Source organism: Podarcis vaucheri (assembly GCF_965113315.1).
Source record: "Podarcis vaucheri genome assembly, chromosome: 6".
NCBI lineage: Eukaryota > Metazoa > Chordata > Lepidosauria > Squamata > Lacertidae > Podarcis > Podarcis vaucheri.
Genome location: NC_138764.1, coordinates 23191874 through 23209925, shown reverse-complemented (window position 1 = coordinate 23209925; position 18052 = coordinate 23191874). Strand labels below are relative to the sequence as shown.

At 42.8% G+C, this 18052-nt stretch overlaps 1 protein-coding gene across 5 annotated transcripts in view; it reads right to left on the bottom strand.

The window, feature by feature from the left end:
* The window catches only part of CFH (complement factor H), a 45551-nt gene that overhangs the window by 26118 nt on the left and 1381 nt on the right, over positions 1-18052 (bottom strand). For all 5 annotated transcript variants that reach the window (XM_082225434.1, XM_082225433.1, XM_082225431.1 and 2 more), the window contains exons 2-6: positions 8280-8471; positions 7053-7158; positions 6533-6609; positions 3644-3838; positions 589-759 (exon numbers count right to left, since the gene is read on the bottom strand). In XM_082225434.1, coding sequence (XP_082081560.1) covers positions 589-759; positions 3644-3838; positions 6533-6609; positions 7053-7158; positions 8280-8471 — 741 coding nt within the window. The remainder of the gene's footprint in view (positions 1-588; positions 760-3643; positions 3839-6532; positions 6610-7052; positions 7159-8279; positions 8472-18052) is intronic.

The following is an 18052-nucleotide window of genomic DNA, read 5'->3' as shown; positions in this document are numbered from 1 at the left end:
ATGGGAATAAGGCAGCTTCCTTTGCTCCGATGACAATAGCCACCAGTTGAAAAGCAACAAAAGCACACGTATTCTGTTCTTGGATCACTGAATTATTATTCCCTTTAAAATAATATAAGCACAGTGCTGCAACATGCCACTGCCATTCTAGATCTTCCTCTCTTCCCTTTCTGATGCCATAGATCTTTTTTGTGAACCATCCTGAAACCTCCGGATATAGAGCAGTATATTAATAATAATAATAATAATAATAATAATAATAATAATAATAATAATAATAGGTGCCTTTCCGGACACCACTGTAGGAGCATTCCCTCCTATATGCAAGATGTAAGTGAGGAATAAATAAATACCGGTATAAAACACAAAATGGCATAGTTTTAAAGGTGTAAAAATCATTGTCCCGATTTACCAAGGACAATGTTCTGATCTATTTAAAATCATCTAATCCAATCCACTTGACTAAAATTGCAATCTTGTGTACAATTCCCTCAGAGAGCTGTGCAACAGAGTGGGTTTACTTCAAAGTAAGCATGCACAGGGTTACACTGAAACGACGACAGCTCTAGGAACTGGAAACATACAAACCTATGCACGCAAGTCTTGAACTCCACCCATTCCGAGTGCATGTAGCATCCGATCTCTCAGCATGCTTGTACCCATTAAAACATGAGAAGTGCACTCGGTCCCCCTCTTTGTAAACTTTCTTTGGGTTTAGTATATATCCATGATCAATGTTTTCTTCTTGGCAAGTAATTTCTATTGCAAAATACAAACAAAATTTCCATATTAGGAAACGAGGTGTTAACTTGTAACAAAAAGAAATGTAATTCAATGTTTCTAAAAAGTTCCTTCCATGAACAATTCACTGTATTCCCATTTCTAAGGTGCCAGAACTCAGAAGGAGTCATGTAATCATGCATGAGAACAGGATAAATGCAGAACTGAAGTCATAATTCTCATTCAGGAGTGAACTAGATTCAAGCCCAGTGACATAAAATATTCTCAACAGCTTCCACATGTTTCCTAGGTGTTGAAAGAATCTTTAGTGACACACCACTTTTTTCTCTTTTAACAACCTTTCCTAGCTGCTTAAATATGAATTGATCCTATCAATATTTGAAGCTGAATCTGTATTTGAACGTGAATGTTATTTGCCTTCACAAAAAAATACAGAAACCAAAACACAGACATCCTTCGAAATTCTCACTTCTCTGAATTTTGCAATGCAGTTCTCTGGCCAACTGATGTGTAGAAAGGTGCATATGCTAGGGTACTGTGTGGATTAAAATACATACATATTTGGAAAATAGCATACAAAAATGCATTATGTAGAGGGAAATGGCTTTGCAAAAATGTGTATATTAGGCAAACTGCCATACAATGTTAGCCAACATTTACTGACAATTTGTCACTATATATATGTGTGTGTGTGTGTGTGTATTCTCTCTCTCTCTCACACACACACACAGTTGTGGCTGGTTGGCTGGTGTGGGTGGTTTGGCACTGCTCACCTGGGCTACCCAATATCATACATTGCTGCCAACTACCAAGAGTGGGGGGCAAGGCAGTGGGGAGTTGTGTGACAGGTGCAGTGGCAGAGTCAGTCCAGCACTGCCACTGCCACTGCCACTGCACTGTGCTGAGCTCCTCACTGCCTTGACCTTCCCCTTTCTTCTCTAACTGGCAGTGATGGCACTGCCTCCCTATCATCCTGAGCATTTCCCTTGAGCATCGTGACTCGTTTCCTCAAAAAGTGAATGCCTATGTCATAGAAGCACAACAAAGGAAGTGAGCCGTGGCAACCTTGCCTCTCCTCCCCTGCTGGAATTGTGCTTGCCCTCATTGCCTAAGGATTCTGGATGCGTGAAAATGCCTTGCTCTACACTGGATTGCTTCTCTGCCTGGCCACAAATCCAGTATTTGGCCATTCATTAGCCTTGGTGAGAACAAAAATGACCTTTCCAAAAACACTGTCTCTACAAGCTGGCATCTGGAAAGGCTAGTTGCCCAGTTTTGAACATGATACTCTGAATGGCAGAGGTACTCCAATTTGCACAAAGTACTCATCTCTGTTGGGAAAGATGGAGGGCACAAGGAGAAGGCGACGACAGAGGACGAGATAGTTGGATAGTGTTCTCAAAGCTACCAGCATGAGTTTGACCCAACTGCGGGAGGCAGTGGAAGACAGGAGTGCCTGGCGTGCTCTGGTCCATGGGGTCACAAAGAGTCGGACACGACTAAACGACTAAACAACAACACTCATCTCTTACTTTTTCACTCAGCACCAATGGCTGAGAACAGGATGTGCTCAAGCAACTTCTTAAACTACCTGTGACAGGAAGCTTAAAATACCCTACCTCTTTTTTGTAGATGGCTTGTCTGTTGTGTCAAGTAACATCCCCCCACCTTTTAAGGAAATAAAGCATTTAAGAGTGCCCCCATTGTTCAATCTTCATTCAGTCTTTATGGGACCTCATCAAAATTGCTCCAGCCTGGTTCAGCTTTCCCCTCACCTCTTTCTCTACCTTTTACCCTTGCCTCTCCTCCATCTTTGTCATTTACTTCCATTCTACTCAGGTACCTAGAGAGGACAGGAAGCCTCACACCTCCCCTTTAAAGCTATTTTTCAATGAACTGAGAAGGTTCAGGAGAATCCAAGGTGCTTGCTTTGGAAACCACACCATGTCAGGCTCAAAGGAACCTATGCATGTACAAAATCCTTTTAATTTACATGTCAGGGTTGTTCCATGAAATCTAGGTCTCTATTACAGTGTGCCAGATTCCTCGCAACCTCTTTTTGCTTTAAAATGTGCCAGTAGCTTTCCCCACCTCCCTCTCTTTCTCTCCAGGCTCTACTCTGTGGTCATAGTTATAGACAGTTGCACATTTACTGCTTATTCTTCTGTGATAAATATGTACAATCCTTGGTTTTGTACCTATACTGCTGATCTCCCCCTGTTACTGTAAAAAAGAAAGTGTCCCCATGGTGAACCATCTTCTGACCCCAAAGTATCACAAGACATGCTTCCATTGATGGCACATGTACACATGAACATCACATGTGATAAGGAACACATGTTAACACACCATCAATAAATTCAAAGACTCATTAAATCGTTGATTTAGTTAGGTAAAGCTAAGGGGAACTGCAGACCCTATTTCGCAGGGATGTTCCTATTTCCCAGGGATGTCCCTGATTTAGAGAAGCCATCTTGGTTTCTGATTTGATCCTGGAATGTCCCACTTTTCCTTAGGATGTCCTTATTTTCATCAGAGAAATGTTGGAGGGTATGGAGTTATCTGACCCCTGAGCCATCTTTAGGTAATCCTGTATAGTTTTTAAAATGTTATTAAGTTTTTATATATGCTGGAAGCTGCCCAGAGTGTCTGGGACAACCCAATAAGATATTTGGGGTATAAATAGTAAAATTAACATTATGCAACGGAACATCCCTATTTTCATCAGAGAAATGTTGGAGGGTGTGGAATTGATGGATCTAATTTTAAACAAACAGCCCTATTATTTTATACAAACTCTTTGGTGATAATTTTTGGCATGCAAAAGAGGTTTTAAGCACTGAGCTTTAACGTATCTTCTGCTACTTTTGATTGTTCGTTTTATCCCCTCCTCCCAACTAACCTACACATCTTGGTACATCGTCACTCCAGTTTCCATGAGCTGTGCAAAAGATTTGATCGGACCCCTGGATTTTGAAACTTCCAGAGCATTCAAATCGTAACACCTGGCCAAACAGAAATTCCTGGTCTAAGTCTTGTACTCCAGTCATAAGGATTCTTCCATTTTCTGGTGCTTTTACTGGGAAACACTTCGTCACTATAAAACAAATAACAACGTCATGCAAAGTTTAGCAAGATATTTTTGAAGGTGATAAAGAAATACAGCAGAAAATGAGTAGCATAATTACTACAACCATAATACAGTTGTACCTTGGAAGTCGAACGGGAGCCATTCCGGAAAGCCATTCAACTTCCAAAACATTTGAAAACCAAATTGCAGCTTCTGATTGGCTGCAGGAAGCTCCTGCAGCCAATCAGAAGCCCTGTAAGCCCCGTCGGATGTTCAGGTTCCAAAAGAACGTTCGCAAACTGGAACAAACACTTTGTGGTGTTTCAGAAGTGTTCCAGGGCATTTGGGATCGAATGTACTCAACAGAAGACATTCAAGTGTACTATTTATCAACCGAAGAGGAATGCAGAAAATGCAATTCCCCCATCATTTTCTGATTATTTCCGCCTGTCTCTCTCCACTGTGTTGAGGCAGGCATCTATCCCTTTGCACACAGGAAACAGGAAGCCCGGCCCAGATTGAATTATTGAGCAGATCTATCAAAATTAAACCTGGCTGTGTGTGGATTTAATACACACAAGATTTTCTGTTCAGTTTTTCTTATATTTGCCATTAGCCATAACATACAATCTATAGCCAAAGCGTTGGCTATCACAGCAGCCAAAGATTCCTTTTAAAACCAGTAAATCTTCAATCTCTACAGTATGAATTTCTAGCTATGTCAATGTTTCCATTAGCAAAGAAGAAACTATTCCTCCACAAAAAAGTAGACCAATATTCATAGATTCTTACCATTTGGGAATGAGACACAGGGGTGACTGCACTGTTTTGTGATCTATGGTTTATTTACACATACATAGAACCTGAGTCTATGATGGAGGGATTCACAGCATCAACACCCAAAGGGGTCTTGCGTCTCCCAAAGACACAACTTTGGATTCAAACAGGCATCAAATATTGTGCTCTCCCTCCTGCTTTTCTGCTTCTCCGTCATATAACACCTAACTCTAACCTTTCTAACCTAAGCTCTGTGGCTTTATCTTTTGAGGGAGAGGCCCCAACCATTTGCCATCTCACAATGAGTTCCTTTGACTTTTGTTGTCTTAATGGCCCATCTCAACACAGGAGGCTAGCTGAATTTAACTACCTTTTAACACTTGCTGATTCCAGGGGATTAGAAGTGCCTAGCATACAGCCTAATACACATGGGTCTGGAATCCAGTTTTAACATCCCAAGCCTTCATTGAATTCTAACACTCGCTCAGCCTGGAGATTATGGTGGTCTGGCACCAACAAACTTATAACACTATAGAATCCTGGGAGCTGTGCGAACAAAAGAGAAATGCTTCTTGCTCCAAGTAAAACAATTAAAGGACAAAGGCTCAGATTCAGTCCCAGCGCACATATAGAAAGAACTTCCAGATATACACAGGGTGGAAGCTACCTTAGAGAACGGGGACACGGGTGGCACTGTGGGTTAAATCACAGAGCCTAGGACTTGCTGATCAGAAGGTTGGCGGTTCGAATCTCCGCAGCGGGGTGAGGTCCCGTTGCTCGGTCCCTGCTCCTGCCAACCTAGCAGTTCGAAAGCACGTCAAAGTGCAAGTAGATAAATAGGTACCGCTCCAGCGGGAAGGTAAACAGCGTTTCCGTGTGCTGCTCTGGTTCGCCAGAAGCGGCTTAGTCATGCTGGCCACATGACCCGGAAGCTGTAGGCTGGCTCCCTCAGCCAATAAAGCGAGATGAGCGCTGCAACCCCAGAGTCGGTCACGACTGGACCTAATGGTCAGGGGTCCCTTTACCTTTTTACCTTATAGAACCTTAGACCAGTGTTTCCCAACCGGTGTTCCGCGGCACACTAGTGTGCCGCGAGACGTTGCCTGGTGTGCCGTGGGAGGGAGGCAGGCGAGTCGGGCGGCGAGAGGCGGGGCGGCGGCGGCAAGGAGAGGCCGCCCAGCGCGGGGTTCTCGCCGTCTGCCTGCCTGGCTGCCTGCGTGGCGCTGATGTCACGGGGCTGTAACGTGCCCCACATAGGCACACGCGGGGCGGCGAGCGAGCTCCCTCCCACATCCCATCGCCGCTCGCTTCGGCCGGCCTACTGGGCTGTCGCAGGCAGAAGGCCTGCGCATGCGCGAGGTTTTTGCGCCTTCGGAATTCCTTTCACGCCTTCCTCCTCCCGGGTCCTTGAGAGCGCGGGAAGCAGCAGCGCGAGACCAGCGTTGAGCCTGGTAGGTATTGCGCTTGCCAAGGCAGTCATTTGGGAAATGAAAACTTGCAAAGCAAGCAACCAGTTCAATCTGAAGTACGTGTATGCTTAATATCCTGTATCTGAAACCTGTTCTGCCCCCTCCCCCACACTTGGTGCCATTTTCATCTACACATGCAGCAGAGTAAGTTGACCCAGAATAGTACCAATTCAGATGGCAGATGGGAGAATGACAGTGCTGAATGCTTTCCCATGTAGAACAGTCCCTGCAAATAAAAACCTAGCATATTTGGAAGAGGGATGCTAGCCTAACCATTACCTTCTATGCTGTTACTATTTTTTTGTTTTTTTTTACATAAGTAAAAAGTGACCTTTCCCCATCTGGCATGGTGGTGTGCCTCGAGATTTTTTTCATGAAACAAGTGTGCCTTTGCCCAAAAAAGGTTGGGAAACACTGCCTTAGACAATTCCGATGTACTCTGAATTTCAGTCAAGATCTCTGAAGGTCCACTTACCTTCACAATGAGGGACATCATTGCTCCATCCATCTGCACGACAATCACGGTAATTTGTATGACTGAGCATCTTGTACCTGGAAGTACATTTTTTAAAAAAATAAACTGAAACTTTTTAAAACCATAGAATTACATGAGTGGATCAGCTTCTGTAATATTACTTTGAAACATGACGAGGCTTTTGGAAAAGAAAGAGCATTTTCTACTTGTTTCTAGGGATGACACGGATATTCAGGAACAGCTGCAGCTTGCACACTAGGCAAAGTTGACAAAAATAATTTGCAGCCACTTGTTTTGTTCTGACTGAAATACTTTGCGGTGAAATGGGTGCCTTAGCCCAAGAGCAGTCAGGCACTCCAGCACTACCCAAGTACAACCACCCATTTAAGCATATAATATACACCTGATGTTCTATTTTTTAAAAAATTGAGTTTTTTTAATCAATAGAGTTTTTAATCATAAAGCAGCTGTCCTAAAAATACTACCATGATTAAATATCTGAAGGGGAGGGGAGACTTACCCATCATCACATCGATACACAACACGAGCACCAAAAACAAATTCGTTTTCATTAACAATATCAAAAGAGCCAGACTGAATATCTCCAGGATGTCCGCATGGCTTTTCTGGAAATTAAGAAAAAGTGAAATGTAATGCATTATAACACTTCTGGTTAGAAAAACATGGCATTTGAGAACCATGCAATGTTAGGAGGAATATATGAGATTGTGAAGAACAGCCTTGCACCTCCTTGTCTCTCCATGAAGAAATAGAAGGCATGCAACATCACTGAGCTCAAAATTCCCACACTCCTGCTCTGATTCACCAGGTGCCTCTCGTAGAAAGTTTGGGGTGGAAGTCTTAAGTTGCTTCAAGCACCTTCTTTTAGAAGTCATAACCAGGGAGATACGGAGCTGTTTGTGGTGGCAAACAACTTTTCTTCATAACACTGTATTTGGCCCTCAGCTTCCGTGTGTGTCTGTGTTTGTGTGTGCAATGATTCTTCAACATCAACTTTGTTGGACTGGTCATGTTGTGCAGATACCTGAATATCATCTTCTAAAGCAACTACTCTATTATAAACTTAAAAATGGAAAGTGTAATGCTGGTAGTCAGCAAAAGAGGTTCAAAGACTCTCTCAAGGCAAATCTTAAAAAATGTAGCATAAACACTGACAGCTGGGAAACACTGGCCTGCAAGCGCTCCAATTGGAGAACAGCCTTTCCCAAAGGTGTCATGGGCTTTGAAGATGCTTGAACTCAGGACGAAAGAGAGAAATGCACTAAGAGGAAGGCACGCTTGGCAAACCCTCACTGTGATCAGCTCCCACCCGGAAACCTATGTCCCCACTGTGGAAGGACATGTGGATCCAGAACTGGCCTCCACAGTCACTTACGGACTCACTTTTAAAACCGTGTTTATGGAAGACAATCTTTCTTGGCTGTGAGTGATCACCAAAGAAGAAGGAGAAGAGAAGTAGTGTAGGCAGTATTCAGCTTTCAGTTAAAAAGGAAAATGATAATATTTCTCCACCTCTCTGAGTGGAAACAAATAATGGAATCCAAATGTCAAAAAAAAAAAAAAAAGGAGATAGTGCCTACAAACTGAAATAGAACCTTGTGGTCTCTGTTAGAATGCTAAAAAAATGAGTCATCCCAATGATTATCACAGAGAGAGAGAAATTAACTGCTCAAAATATTTCAATTGCCTGTGATTCTGAATTCTGCAAAGTTATGCTTTTACTTACTTCTGCACTCCACATGTGGTACAGATTGCACCCATTCTCCATCATTGCACTGAAATCTAAGGCGCCCAAGTTTTATATATCCAGGCCGGCAGTTGTAGACTACTTCTTCCCCATGGGAATAGGATGGTTTGCCTGGTAATTTTGCAAGTTCTTCACGGTCTCTTCTTGGGGGTGGTCCACAGTCATTTCCACCTAGATGCGAGTGGGGGGGGGGAAAGCATCAATCAAGTATGACTTCCAGGTCCTGTACACTAACATTTAAAGTATCTGAAGAAAAAAGAACAGGAACTGAGGATTCCAATGAATAAAGCTGGCTTCGTAACTGTGATTGCTACCTAATCTCCCTTCATTGTACTATAAATCAGGTTTGAACAGAAAGTACATTGCTGTCCATCACTGGAAAGTGTTCAGAATACCCCGTTGCTGGGATTCTCACAAAATACTGGTCTTATCCGGCAACACGCAAATTCAGCAAGGACACTAATCACTTGAATACCTTACCCAGGAAGGTGACAGTGATAACGGGCTAATATGATCAAGATAATTTGAGTCTAAAAAGGTTGTTCCAGGAGTGTTCTTCAGGGAGGCTTAGTGAAGAATTAAGTTTCTTAGACCTACACCCCACCCAGTTAGATGCAATGCAATAAAGTAAAGGGCCCCTGACAGTTAAGTCCAGTCGTGAACGACTCTGGGGTTGCGGTGCTCATCTTGCTTTACTGGCCGAGGGAGCCAACGTTTGTCCGCAGACAGTTTTTCTGGGTCATGTGGTCAGCATGACTAAGCCACTTCTGGCAAAACCAGAGCAGTGCACGGCTGGGATTAACATGTGAAACAGATTGCAGAAAGGCTGTTAGATATCTTGAGTGGTGTTCAACTGAAGAGCTGCTGTTAATGGCTGTGACGTCAAGAGATGTGGATGTTTCTTCATCAGATTTAAGCCATTAAATTAGGTTAGTTAACTTGTATTGTTTTATGCAATATTGTTTCATTGAAGCAATCCTTTGCATTGTTTTACACAATGTTGTACAGATTGATCTTTTTTATTATTGATGTTAGTATTATTTCTAATTGTTTCTCTTTATCTGTTTTGAATGGTTATTGTTCATCTGATATGTTGTAAGCCATTTGGGGCACAATTTTGTGGAAATGTGGCACAGAAAGGAGGAGAAATAGTAATAGAAGAATGATTAAAAGCTTTAAATTCAGGTTAGAGGTATTACTTTTAGAAGCCTGAAACTTTCCCTCTAAACTCTATATAAAAGTACCGGTAATCAAGAACTGAGATAACACCGACAAGTACATTTTGTTTGTTTGGATTCAAGTTTCAAGTTCAATACATTCTCTTTAATGACTTGATGAATAGTGAACTTTATGGAATTAATACATTAGTGAATTAACATTTGGTTAATGATGACAGGGGGAAGGAGGAGGTCTGTGCTCATGAAGTGATACTGGTGTCATTTTAAAGGGAGTGGCCCATGTACAACCAGACGGTTGTTGGCATCCATCTGTCTTGAGAGACAATGGAGTCTGCTTCTGGGGGGGTGAAGTCAGACTGCTACCTTAGCAGCACTGAAGTGACCTCTGGTGTGCAAGCCTGGGCTGCTGAGACTAGCCATGCTGATGTGGTCCAAAGGAAAACAGAGCAATACTTTTAGCACCAACTTGGCTGCAGGAGTTGCCATAAGGAGGTGTACAAGGTGCCATTCATCCAAATTAGGGACTCTACTCCGGATTTGTGTAGTGTTTACTGCTTAGCCTTTCCCTCTCCTGAAGATATCCCACAAGGCAACGGAGGTTTAGGATCAGAGACTTCCTTCTCCTAGACCAGTGGTTCTCAACTTGTGGGTCCCCAGATGTTGTTGGACTACAACTCCCATCCCTGAGCTCTGGCCTTGCTAGCTAGGGATGATGGGAGTTGTAGTCCAACAACTGGGGACCCACAGGTTGAGAACCCCTGTCCTAGACAAACTTCGTTGCCCCTCACCTCTTTCTACAGCATGTGCAGAAATCACCTTCATGACCATTGGACCCACTGTTGACCTCATCCACTCAATCCGTTAGAGCTTGTCTTATTCTAGGAGCCACAGGCGAGAGCTAAGTGCAGGGTGGAGACCAGCTATGGTCAAACTACCCCAGAACAGGCACGATGGCCCCCTACCAGAGGTACTCTTCCTCCCCTAACATCCCATACAAAACCAGACTAGTGCAAGGCAACTCAGATTGTTCTGCCAATCAATTAACTGAACGGCATGCTCCTACACAAGGCGACGTGAGCTCAGTGGTTTAGGAATGAAACTGATTCAACTGCCTTAATACTACATTTGTAGTCACTGGAGCATAGCCTCAGACTATTATTGAAAAAAGATTCAGCTCTCTCTTTTTCAAGTGTGCGGTTGGATTTTATATAGTACTTTGGCTCCCACTAGAGGGTGCAGTCATACTATCCAAAGGATGCACTGTCTGATTAAAATAAAAAAATTCCTTCCAGTAGCACCTTAAAGACCAACTAAGTTAGTTCTTGGTATGAGCTTTCGTGTGCATGCACACTTCTTCAGATACCAATATCTGAAGAAGATATCTGAAGAAGTGTGCATGCACACGAAAGCTCATACCAAGAACTAACTTAGTTGGTCTTTAAGGTGCTACTGGAAGGAATTTTTTTATTTTGACTATGGCAGACCAACACGGCTACCTATCTGTGTCTGATTAAAGACTATGAAAGACCCATTCAAACTTGTTTTCTTCTACTTATTTTTCAAGATCTGTTTCTTTTGTTTGATATGTGGAGCTGTTAACTTGTTCCACTACTGTATCAACCTTCTCTGTAAAAAAATAAAAATTCTCCAACTTTTTCATGATTTGAGAAATCATGTGAGTAATTATTATTTTTTTGCAAATTGTCCTGGCCCATAGCATCATCATCACCATTTTGCTTCCAACCTCACTATTTACAGGTCCACCTCTCCCCAACAAACCATGCAACTCAATGACACTTCATGAATTTGATGACTTCAGTCTGCAAAGGTACATGGCATTATAAACGCTATACTTTAAGATAGTCATAGAATAGTAGAGATGGAAGGGACTCTGAGAATCATCTGGTCCAACTCTCTGCAATGCCAGAATATGCAACTGTCCCATATGGGGACCGAACCTGCAACCTTGGTGTGACCAGCACCACGCTCTAACCAACTGAGCTATCCAGTCACCAGAAGACTCTCTGCTGCTTTTGCTGCAAGAGACGAACACCGCTACATCTCCGGGCACGATCTGAGAATGCCCAAATTCCATTCCACAGGCAATCAATAGCGTATAAAGTGCAAGGCAGATGGGAATCTTTTCTATGGGACTGTTTGCACGAATGCATTGTATCCAACAGCAGCCAGTGATATCCCTCTGAAAGCTCACATGCATCATGTGAAGGAATGCGTTGTGTAGGGGAGAAACCTGTGGATCGCCCAAAGACCCACTGTGACCAACTGGCTGCACACTTTGAAGATTAAGTCATTCAACTTTGGAGTGATCTTGACTCTGCACTTGCTGAAGCTCCGGCTGAAATAGCATACTGGCCCGAATATAAGCCACACTTTTTGTTTCCAAATTCCGACTGTGAAAAGTTCAAGTGTGGCTTATATTCGGAACTGGGTACACCCGCCTCCCAGCACTACCACCCTGAAGTGCGTCTTCTATTCGGGCCAATACAGTATGCATTGCTGTTATCGAGGATGTTTTGCAGTTTCACCTTATGCAATCAGCTGATATAGTCAAGGAAATGTGTCCGACCACGTGCCCCCTAGTCCCCCCATAGAACCATAGAAGTGTAGAGTTTGAAGGGACCCCAGGGTCCTCTAGTCTACCCCCTGCAACGCAGTTGGTCCATCATCATCATTTTTAATTTGTATACCGTCTTTCTATTTTACAATACTCAAGGCGGTCTACAAGCTGAAGAAACAAAAAATGTGAATCTTATAACAATCTAATGCAATACAAAAACATGATAAAACAACTTTAAAATAGGCAACCTACATCAAAAAAGTAACATTCAACAATCTTTAGAATAGTATAAAAAATAATATCAACATATAAAAGTTAAGCAGAAATCCACTCAACAGTTACAATAAATATCTAAACTATAATCAATAAAACAATGGCAAGCCACAGTACATAAAATAATACAATACACATTGAGAAGCAGAGACTAGAGGGTAGAGCAAGGCAGGTGGAAGGAGGCTCTTACAGTTCTTCTTTCAGGGACAGCTCCCTCATGAAGAGTCCCAGGACCAGGGGGTGTGGCAACCAACTGCCACAAGCCCCTTTTAGGGCTGGGGGTGGAGAGGACCGTGGTGGGGCAGCCCCAAGCATTCTTGGAGGACAAAGATTATTTAGATCCATTCCAATCTGGGTTCAGACCTGGCCACGGTTTCGGTCAAACTGATGAATGACCTTTTTTGCAGAGAGTGGGACAAGGGGATTGTGACTTTGCTCCAGCTTCTGGATCAGTCATCGGTGTTTGAGACCATAGACCATGACATCCTCTTGAACCAACTCTGGGGAATGGGAATTGGGGCCACGGTATGACAGTGCTTCCAATGCTACCTTCAGGACCACGTCTAGAGTGTAGCAGTAGAAGAGTGGCTTTTGGGCCCTGGTGGCTACTTTATGGGGTGCTGCAGGGGATAAAATAATAATAATAATAATAATAATAATAATAATAATAATAATAATTTTATTACTTATATGGCTCCCAACAGATTATTAACAGATTATTTAAAACACGATAACACATCAAACATAAAAAAATTCCCTAAACAGGACTTCCGGGGTTGACGCGATCTGGGAATGGCGGATTCCCTCCGAGCTCCGGAGGGAATCGGCTCAGCAGGGGACGGGTCTTTGCCGTGCCGGCGACACGGGGACCCTTAAAACCGCAGGCGCGGAATGCCTGCGGACTGAAGACTCGGCGGGTGCCTTAAGCGCCCCCCTGATTCGCGAAGAGCCTTTTTAAAGGCTGCGGAGGGGATACGGGGGGTGGTGCGGCACTGAGAGTCCATCGCTACCTCTGCTGAGCGAAGCCGCGAGCCATGACCGGAGAGCGCTGACTTCCTTCCTTGAAATTCGGCTGAAAAAACAACCCGTGAGTAATTTGGACTTGGCTTTTAAGAAATTTATCCACTGAATTTGAGACGATCGGGGGATGTGCTAAAAGGAAGTCCGCACCCCCCACCTTGCAGACGATCCAGAGCAACGAAAAAAGAACTAAGCTGGAGTGCCTACCCTGTAAAGGGTGAGTTTTAAAAAAGACAGTAACTTCCAAGATTTGGAAATTTTGAGCAGGAGAGAGGAGTGTTGGATGTTTTGTGTTCTGTTGTAAACAACCCCCCCTCCCGGGCCCAGGAGCGTCCTGCTTTGGAGCTGGTTTAAGAAGTGCAGAGTTTGACAGCTGTCAAAGCTGTCAAACGGACTGTTAATAGTGGAAAATTGCTACCTAAGTTACCTCTGGATTAAAAAGAGTTACAATTGATCTAAAATTGTTGGAAATAAAGAAACAATAACAAGACAGAGGACTGTTGGGGAAAAGAATACTAAGTAACCAGATTCCCTCTAGAGGGAATTCTGTGGAATTACAATGGCTGTGGATGGAAAGATACTGGGAGAAATCGAAAGGATGTTCTATTTGGTCGGAATCTTACAAGAGCAGACTACGGCTATGAGTGAACAATTGATGACCTTGACTTCTGAAACAAGTAGTTCTGCTGAATGTAACGAGGACCTCAATGAGAAAGAATCCACAGCTGAACCAGAAATGATAATAAAAGAAGAGGAGAAGACAAAACAAGAAAGAGAAGAAGTGATGTGGGAAAATACTGAGCAGAAGCTGACGCCTGTGGAATATAAACAAGGAGACTATTGGAGCAAATCTACTATAAATCCACGAAAGATGCAGAAGACGAAAGTGGAGGCCCTGGGAGTCTATGAAATTAAGGAATTTAAAATAAAGAAATATAATCGGGGCCTCCACATAGACTCTGACTTTGATTACCTTCAAGATTCATGCCTTGTGGAAACTCTTCAGCAGCTGTTTGCAAATATGGGAAGAGACTTTGGATTGATGGTGAAAGAACTCTTTCGAGATGTGACGACTGGCATAAAGGATTACCAACAAGACCGGCGGAGAGGGACTGAAAGAGACTGGAGGGCCTCGGACGTGAGGAACCCGGGCTAAGAACTGTTATTTTGGACATGCTTTGGGAAGGGACGCAAACCGGGGATGGGAGGGAGGGAAAAATCAAGTTCTAACAACACTCATGATTATGGGATTTGGTTAAAAAGATCATTATTCAAGACAAAATGGGAAATCGATGGAAGGGAATTGAGGTCCAACTTAGAAAAAATTAATTTTGTTTGCTTTTATAAAAGGACTAATATTAAGACAGGGAAATGCCAATTTGCTGATATAAATTTGGAAATGGGGATGCAAGGGAGGGGGTAGGGGGAAGTCAACGACCAGGGTTAGGAAATAACATTTTTGGGAAAGTATATATGTTTGTTGTTGTTGTTGGTTTTTTTTTCCTTTGTTTATGTGTTTATTTGTCTTTTGTGTCTTTGTTTTTGTCTATATAAAATGTGAAAACCCAATAAAAATTTTATAAAAAAAAAAAAATTCCCTAAACAGAACTGCCTTCAGATGTCTTCTAAAAGTCAGATAGTTGTTTGTTTCCTTGATAGCTGAAGGGAGGGCATTCCACAGGGCAGGTGCCACTACTGAGAAGGCCCTCTGCCTGGTTCCCTGTGATCTCACATCTTGCAGTGAGGGAACCGCCAGAAGGCCCTCGGCACTGGACCTCAGGGTCTGGGCTGAAGGATGGGGGTGGAGATGCCCCTTCAGGTATACTGGGCCAAGACCGTTTAGGGCTTTAAAGGTCAGCACCAACACTTTGAATTGTGCTTGGAACCGTACTGGGATCCAATGTAGGTCTTTCAGGACTGGTGTTATATGGAACTATTATGCTCCAGTGCTATTTAATATCTACATGAAGCCATTGGGAGCAGTCATTAGGAGTTTTGGGGTTAGATGCCCTCAGTATGCAGATGACACTCAGTTCTATTTCTCCATAACATCTGAATCAGGAGAGGCTGCCAGGACGCAGTGATGAAATGGATGTGGGAAAACAAGCCATGCCAGAGCTTTGGGTTGGGGGGAGGTGTGAAAGTTGCAACAAAAATAGGGTGAAGAATATTCAGAGGAAATTCGGTGGTGGGGGTGCCTTTCTTTTCTGCCAGGAGTTGGGGGGGGAAAGGGGGGGGATCTTGGAAATTTCTCTCAGAAAAAGTGTCCTAAGGAATTTCAGCTTAGCTCCTGCTAAGTGCTGTTGCATAGCATGCAGCCCTGCTGGCTAATAGCATTAGAAGCACAACAGCCATGGGCTTTCAGCTTCTTTTCAGATTTTAAATGTATGAATTTTGCTTTTCAAAAAGATCCCCAAACATGCATGCCTTCCTTTGCCTTTATATAATGGAAACATTTCAGAACATGTTAGAAAACATTCTGGGTGAAGAATGGTTTTCAAAACAGTTATCAGCAACACCTCTTTGTGATTTGACAGCATGGAAAAGATTGCTGTTCCTGGTTATTTTAATCTAAACAGGAATCCTGATCAACACTGCAGACGAAGAATTCTTATCCAGGAAATACTCACTTATTTCCCCATTACCACCCACAAGAATATCCGATGAGCAACGGATATAAATGGAAGTCTACAATATGATTTGTTCTGTTATACCTGGGAGCATAGCATGAAAAATTGGACTTGAGCACTGACAAAAAGGAGCATAGCCTGACTCTCTCGTAACTAATGATTAACTACATTCTTGCCCAACGTCGACTTCCAATCAAGGTTTGCAGTTCATGGCAATATAAGGGTATTTACAAGGCAAGATCTGAATAATCTAGATGGTGTTGTGTATGTGTGTGTGTGTGTGTGTGTGTGTGTGAGAGAGAGAGAGAGAGAGAGAGAGAGAGAGGTTGGAGGCAGAGTGCACAAATTAGGACTGGTTCACACATTACAGTTGCCATGGGAATGCTGTCAAAAATGGCTACCCAGTGATGGCTCATAAGGTTCCAAGCATTGACTACACAACAGCCACATAATATTTGCAAAAGTAGCCCTCTATGCCCACAGTAACCACATTTGTCTGGCACAGTGTGCTGGCTAATACTGGGCACTATGAAAAGGTAGCAAATGGTTAGTTATTTAATATATTGTTGTTCCATTTTCCTTCCCAGAGTAGAGGAGAGTGTTTATGGGTTTTTTTCTATGTAAGATGCTAAAATAACTTTACTGGCCTTAGGTACTATGGGGAGATGCCATTTTCTGTGGTCCCTCAGGCAATAACTTGAGTGGGCCCCAACTGTGGGGGCAGTGAAAAACCACAGTGTAGTGGGGGGGTGTCACATTGTATCATAAATACTTCCAAATGTTAGCGACCAGCTGGAATTTGCTTGCCAAAACAATATTTTTTCTAAGGTTATCCCCCATCCTAACCATATCCCCTGCTTTGGGACATTCATGTTCATTGCATAGTGCATAATGGCAGCTATGGCATCTGATCAATATTTTGTACCCATTAAGAAAGTTACCAATAAGCCCTAAAATAATTAGTTTGAACATCTCAAGTTGATACAAAGTGCACGGTGACACAGAAATATTTTGAAGATGGGCTATTAAAGAATGCACAGAATAAGCATTCATTGCTAAGAAGGTGGATTGTAACTAATTTTTAGAAATAATAGTGGCAATAGATACTTGCTAAATATTTTTCTGCTTGAATACTTTTTTTAAAAAAGTACTCTGACACAATATGGAATAGTAAGCTGTCGTAGTTCAATCTAGCTCAGTATTGTTCACATCAGTGTTTCTCAAGCTTAAGTCCCCTGCTGTTGTTGGACGACAACTCCCATCATCCTTAGCTAGCAGGACCAGTGGTCAGGGATGATGGGAGTTGTAGTCCAACAACAGCAAGGGACCCAAGTTTGTGAAACACTGGCTACACTGACTGACAGTGGCTTCCCAGGGTTTCAGGGCAAAATGTTCCCCACCGCTAGTACATAGAACTGCAGCTTTCTTATAACAAATACAATTTACATGTGACATTCTGCACTACAAATATAAAAGAGACACTGTTCTTGCAATGTAACGGAACAGATATGAGTACTAATTTTAAGCTTGTATTTTGTTTTCCAAAAAACAGAAAAGCACAATTCTTTCACAAATTTAGCATTTTGTTGCTCTATTAATGCCTCTCTTTAATTGGATCCAGAAAAAGGTGAATATACCAGGACGTGACCACCATACATACATTATAGTCTGCTGGTGTTAAGCAACATTTCCAACATGTTGTACCTTTTGCTTCTCCACCTTTCAGCAAATGCAGTCCCCAACCATAACAAGCTACACCTACAAGAACGTCTTCTTTCATACAAGGAATGCTGATCACCAAAGAATTGATGCTTTTGAATTATGGTGCTGGAGGAGACTCTTGAGAGTCCCATGGACTGCAAAAAGATCAAACCTATCCATTCTTAAGGAAATCAGCCCTGAGTGCCAACTGGAAGGACAGATCCTGAAGCTGACACTCCAATACTTTGGCCACCTCATGAGAAGAGAAGACTCCCTGGAAAGACCCTGATGTTGGGAAAGATGAAGGGCACAAGGAGAAGGGGACGTCAGAGGACGAAATGGTTGGACAGTGTTCTCGAAGCTACTAACATG